The 6806-nt window shown below is 42.4% G+C and overlaps 1 protein-coding gene across 1 annotated transcript in view; it reads right to left on the bottom strand.

Moving 5' to 3' along the window:
- Positions 1-3165: 3165 nt before the first annotated feature.
- unc13a (unc-13 homolog A (C. elegans)) overlaps positions 3166-6806 on the bottom strand; it is a 47265-nt gene continuing 43624 nt past the window's right edge. The window contains exons 43-45 of the mRNA XM_030784006.1: positions 4269-4361; positions 3862-4021; positions 3166-3457 (exon numbers count right to left, since the gene is read on the bottom strand). Of these exons, the coding sequence (XP_030639866.1) occupies positions 3166-3457; positions 3862-4021; positions 4269-4361 (545 nt within the window). The remainder of the gene's footprint in view (positions 3458-3861; positions 4022-4268; positions 4362-6806) is intronic.

Here is a 6806-nt window from a genome sequence, read left to right as displayed (position 1 = left end):
TGATACTGATAAATTGCACATCCACTGTGGGCTTTGTTTCCCATACTGATGAAATCCTCTCTGTGGACTCTGACAAAAATGTTCTGCACTTAGGTCATTTTTCAAATTTGTTTTCTTGATTCACTGTGTGTGTGATATCACATTTATGTTGTATTTTACTTAAAATGAATAAATAAATAAAAGTCACGGTGTGAATGTAGGTTGTAGCCATTTATTGGAAGTAGAAACACAGCGACTCTGCAGTCAGTCTGACCTCAAACCCCAATAAGAACAATCATATATATAGAAAAAAAAAAAAAATTAGAAACATCTGTGTATAAAAAACCTCTCTCATGCGAGTACTTTGTACCACTAGACATCAGTAATACATATTTATATATTCACAAGCCTTTCCAAAAATAGAAAATAATACTCAAAATATCAAAATAAATTAGAAATGAACCAACAACGATTGGAAACCACGTCAAAGACACATGCTGGCACAAGAGAGATCCTTCCCATCATGCACTGCTTTGTATTTACAGGGCTGTAGTGGCCTTGTGGGCTTGCGGGTGTGTGTGTAGCTCTGACTGTTTAGACACACACTTGAGCGTTTGCGTGTGTGTGTGTGTGTGTGTGTGTGTGTGTGTGTTGCTTTACGGATGTGCTTTTTTTTATGTTTCATTGATCCTCTGCATGTTCTCACTGTATGTGTGGGTGTGGGTGTGTGTTTGGGTCTGTGTGTCTATCGCAACAAACACACAAAACTGTTGACACCTCTTTACCGTAGTGATAAATTAGGCCTAGTTGTGTGCTTCGAGCTACAAGTACTGTTTTCTAACACTGTTTATTTTCAAATGTTAAGAATGTTAAGAGTTTTTCAAAATCCAGCCCCTTGTCTGATTGGCTAATGGCTAGACAGAGAAGAAGGAAAAAAAATGCCAGTCTAGAATGAATTAAAAACGTAGTTATTTCAGCATATTTAAAAAAAAACAAACAAAAAACGGTAAAATATCTTTCTCTTAACTGCAGTCCTCTCTGAGGCCAGTGCCATATTTCATAAATAATTCCTCTACTACCATAACAAATCTATAAAAGCGCAGCGGCTGTCACTCTGAGAAAGCGTCGTCCTCTAAACAAGCAGCTTGTGGTGATTCTCTTGTCTATTGTAAACATTACTTAAACGTCTCGACTCTAGAGCGAACTCAAGCAAAATGGATGCATAGACAAAAGTTACACGTGACCTCAGACAGACAAAAAAAAAGGAAAATACAGGTAAAACACTCCGCAGTGCTTTCAAGGGAAGAAGACATCAGTTAGTTCACCTCAAATCAGCTATGAAATGGCTGCTGCTTCCAGAAAGTTCCACACTGAATTATAAAGACTTAAGGTGTGCTATCTCTTATCAACGTGCAGCTTGATCTTGTACTAAAAAAAAAAAAAAAAAAAAAGCCAATAATGGCTTGGGGCTTCTATGCCAAGGTTCTACTGGATCTGTGTTACCATGGTAACGCCACAGGAATGTTCTATCGGAACATTCTTTGCAGGATGTTCCATATCAACTCAAGTATAGAATGAGTCAAAAAACCCTCTATCTTGACCCTGTACATTTATTATTATCCTGCGGCTAGTCTGGCAGTGCTGGGTGTTTAGGTTAAGGGACTTAGCGAAGAAAAGACTTCAATTCCCATTATACTCTGTAAAATTCATCTGAGAAAATATCACAATACCATATATATATATATATATATATATATATATATATCAGGATTAATTTTTTTTGTCTAGTCATCATAACCAATGTCGCAAACAGGCAAAACTGGTTTCTACTGAGAGTTCAGTCTCTCTCTCTCTCTCTCACGCACGCACACACACACACACACACTCTCACACAGACACATAGACAGTCACGTAACTTAAGCAGAGAGACTCAGGCAGACATAGGAGAGATGGCAGTGTGCTCATTGTGAGGTATTTTAACCTAAACCCCACACGTCTTCAGAGACTCAGGCTTGGGAACTGGGTTAAAGGTTCTTATTGTAGCCTGGTAATCTCTTCTTTCAATCTCAAAATCTCTTACAACCCGGAGGCTTATTCAAGAGAAGTCAAAGACAATAACAATGCTATATATTTGGTCCTATAGCTGCTTAGCCTTTAGGCTCTCATTGTTAATTAGTTGTGTTCCACTTGTGCTTATCTGTGAGCTTTGCATAACACTACTGACCCGGACAGGGTTTGGTCCCTCTAACGAAACTGTGCCTTTCAGTGTAAGAAACAAGGAATTAAAATACACAGAGGAGGAGGAGGGGGGGGGGGGGGGGGGAACCCTAAAACAGATCCTGACATTAAAGACCCCTTGTTTAAAAGGGTCGTAGGAATGATTGACAGATTAAAAAGGCATACAGAGAAAAGTCGTTTTTCATAGAGTCTGTGACACGGTCGAGGAAGGAGGAATGACCACGGAGATGTGACAGGGGACGAACTGGTGATGGCACTACGCAATGACAATTCTGCACTCCTTCTTTTGCTTTTCCTCTCTCTCTCTCTCTCTTTCTCTCTCTCTCTCTCTCCCATTCTGACGACTGTTTTTTCAATCATATTCGGCAAAAACAGTGGTCAGAGATACATTTACGTATGTTAACGGAATAGATAATCTCTTCTTAACTTTATATAATGACATATATATATGTTTTCTAGAATATTTAATATGTATCTTAACATGGATATCTTGTTTCTATTCATATGTATGAGTAAGTAGGTAAATATGTATAGATATTTTCTCTTTTTCGCTTAAATAAAAAGCTTTGTTTCAATCTGTTTAAAAAAAGAAAACAAAACAAGGATGTCACAACCATCTAGTAACAAAGAGACTTTTCTTGTGTCTGTAATCACTGTCTGTGTTCAAATGTCCTTTTAAGACAAGCATGGCAAAACTGTATGGCAGTGTTGCTGTGTTAAAACTGGACAGTTTATGGATTTCTTGATGCAATGTGTGTGTGTGTATGTGTGTTTCTGTGTGTTTGTGTGTGTGTCCATGCAAAAGTGTACTCGTGTGAATGTGTCATGTACATACGTGAGTGTGTGTTTGTGTATGTGTTAGTGCAACACTTGAAAGTTAAGGAGCAGTGTTTAGTGGGGATGGAGGCATTGCGATGAGCCTCCTATCCTTCGGGGGGCGCTATAGCCTTAGCTCCCCCTACCCTCTTCGGCTGAGCGCTGGTCGGACTTGAGCTTGACGAACTCCTTGGCCACGTCGTCGTTGTTGCGCTGGGAGAGGATGCGCAGCACGGTCAGGCCCGTTTCGTCCATGTGGATGCGTTTGCCCAGCGGAAGCCAACACGCCACGCTGCCGCGCGATGCCACGTCCTTCAGCTGCAGCACAGCCATGCCCACCGTGCGGTCCTCGCGGGCGAAGCAGTAATCCTTCACACAGACCTGAAGCTCATAGCACTCTGGTCCCACCTCATTACTCAGAGTGCTACAAACAGACATACCAACACACCCTTTAGCACTCTCCATGTATCTGTCTATTAGTCTGTCTGCCTGTCTGTCTGTCTGTCTATCTATGCATCCATCCACTCATTCTAATACACATATGAGAGTTATGGGTGGATAAATGGATAATCTATCTATCTATCTATCTATCTATCTATCTATCTATCTATCTATCTATCTATCTATCTATCTATCTATCCATCTATCTGGATAAATGTAGATACACAGGTTCTAAGCACAGAATTCTTTAGTCTTTTTTTTTTTTTAACAGAAATTCTGTTCCATTCATGTCAGATTTGACAGATCTGACTTATATCTCCCCTATATTACATTTCAAAAATCCAAACAGGAGTGAGCGTCGAGCGTAAGGGAGAGCAGGCGACTCACAACGTGAAGGTTTCGTTGTACTTGGGGGCCCAGCTGTTGTTCTTGGACTTGGTGGCGTATTTTCTCTTTTTGTCGCTGAGGTGAGGACCAATGATATAGACCTCCACAAAAGGCCGGAAGATTCCTGAGGTCTGCCAACGCAGATCATTTGCAGCCACCACTGAAAGAGAGAGAGAGGGAGAGAGAGAGAAAGTCAGGCGAGACAGATGTTTACGGAGACAGAGAGAAGGAAGAGAAAGAGTGACGGTGAGTCAAAGAAAGAGAGAACGAAAGAGAACATGGAAAAAAGAGAGAAAAAAGAACCGAATCAACCCTACAGTCTGGTTTTCCAAAACATGAGGAGAGGTCAGGAATACTTTCAGCAGAACCGATACGTCACCTGCCAAGAATGCCGCACTCAGACTGACCTTTCACAGTGACCTTGTGCTCTCCGGTGTTGGGGTGTGTGAAGATCTCGACATGGATGGACACCTCACCCACTGCGTCGTCCACTCCAGACCCTGCCATGAGAGAGGTCCGCGCGTCAGTGACAGACAGACAGACAGATGGACGAATGCTCGACCTGTAAAGATACTCTGCCTTGTTTCTCTTCCCCTGAACATCTCTTCCAAAAACTAGGCACGCGAGTCAAACACTGAGGATTTGGAACGCTAGGCTTCCAGAGATGTTCTAGAACATTCCGAGACAAAGTATCCTTTACCACGATTGGCTGGAATGGGTTCGTAACAGAAGATGCAGCTATGTTCTGGCACCAGTGCACCATGGACAAAATTCTGGGCTCGGCTAAACGCTTTCATAAAAAAAAAACAATCTCAGTGAAAGGCTTCTCTGGGTTCAGTAGCGTGTTGCATTTTCAGAAATATTTTAACAAATTGTACAGTAGTAGTCAGTCAGCCCATTGTAATTGTACCATGTGCACGCATGCTTGCACAGCTGAAAGGGATCTCTGGATTCCTTTGAGGAGCATGGCGAAGGGGAGGGAGAGAGGCATTTGAAAGGTGTCATAACAATTCCACAACCGTCGTAACATGGACTCTGTCCGAAAGATGGTACACCCATCCTTCTATCCATTCATGCATCCATCCATCCATCCGTCTATCCGTCCAATCATCCGTTGGACTTGGAGCAGGCAGGGTAGCATGCTCAGGCATGTGCATTCCCACTCATTCTCTGCTTGGCTCTTCCTCTTCCTCACTGCGAGCCGACTGGATGAATGACCAAGCTTTAGTTCATCTGTACAGTGAGTCAGATTCCCCCTCGGCCCTGGCTCCTGGCCTCATCACACACACACACACACACACACACTGATGGAGAGACACATCTGCCTGTTAGCGACACACTCCGCTCTAATGGACATCAGACAGCTTAAAAGTCAAAATTAAAAAGTAGAGATGTTCTTCCTATAATTGTTTCAATCATTATTATTATTATTATTATTATTATTATTATTATTATTGTTATTATTATTATTGTTATTATTATTGTGCTGTTGCACAATGATTTATGATTAATACTGAAAAGCAATTTAATTAAGAGGGAACTAGATGCAGTAAATATCAATACCAGTGTGTGTATTTGGAGAACACCAGAGAGAGCGTGTGTGTCCTGATTGTATAATGCTAAGGCAGAGGCAGCGTCTGTCCTGTCAGTGTGTCTGAGTGGGTGAGGGGCTTTTGGTTCCAACATGCTGTTGGTGTTGGGAGAGGGGCGGGGGGGTCAGAGGTCAGGCATGCACGGGGCTGATTGGGCCGTTCTGTCAGGCACAGGTTTTGTTTGATCAGCAGGGGGTGCTCTCGCTGTTCATCTCTATCTGTCTGTCCACACCCACAAGGCTCTGCCTACCAATAACCACACGCTTCCATACACTTATAGTCACACACACACGCGCACACACACACACACACACACACACACACACACACACATCCCTCTGTCTTGGTGTTTGTGTATGTGTGTGAGTGTGTATTAATGCAAGTGTCATGGTGTTGGTATATACGTGTGTGTGTGTGTGTGTGTGTGTGTGTGTGTGTGTGTGCAGTTCCCTGTCCGTCTAAACAGTGGGGGATTATTATCTGTGTGTGTGTGTGTGTGTGTGTGTGTGTGTGTGTCTGTGTGTGTTCACACTGATGAGCTGATGATGCGGTTCCCCGTCTGTCTGAGCAGAGGAGGATTAATATCTGCGAGCGACAGAGGCTGCGTTTGCCTACACTGCATTCTTTACAAACACACTCAGACTGCACACACACACACTGGAGCCTCTGAGATTAAACTACCTCAACACGTCAGCCAAATCAGCTCCTCCTGCCAATATATACTCAGTAAAACATAATGACACTCCACTAACACTTCAGGGATCCTTCATTACTTATGACATGTCAGAATGATATTTCAGCATGTCAACGCTAAAATAACATAGAATGACATTTGAGCATATCAGTGATTGAGTGCATCCACTACATCACCACTCACTATCAAATCTACTCTTAGCTTAGTCACGAGCGAGAGAAAAACCACTCTCTTCTTTACTGTTAGCATACAGACGCAGCGACGTCGCTTCGTCAGTCATCTCATGCCTGTTCTCCAACCTGCTACCGTCTGACACAAACTTGGAGTTTCAAAAATGAACTGGTAGTTTATGTTGGTCTCTGTCTGGTTAAATTCCTAGCTGAATTCAAAAAGGGTGTTACTGTGGAGAAGAGACTGCAGATAGAGAAAAAGTTGGCCTGGTCTCTTAACGAACCATCGAACTTTCAGCCACACCTTAACCTCACACATAAGTGATTCTGTAGATTTACATTTACATTTTCAGTTTTGCTATTATTATAAGATAATTATTTATCGGCCTCTATGCTTAAGTCCGTCTGCTGGCTCTATGACATCTCTCCCCCGCCCTCATTTCTAGCTTGTGTTTTTTTAAGTGCCACAACTTTTAAACGTTTGTCTCA

The sequence above is a fragment of the Chanos chanos genome, chromosome 9 (genome assembly GCF_902362185.1).
Source record: "Chanos chanos chromosome 9, fChaCha1.1, whole genome shotgun sequence".
NCBI lineage: Eukaryota > Metazoa > Chordata > Actinopteri > Gonorynchiformes > Chanidae > Chanos > Chanos chanos.
The sequence above is the reverse complement of the archived record's forward strand: the minus strand, read 5'-3'. Positions and strand labels throughout refer to the sequence as shown.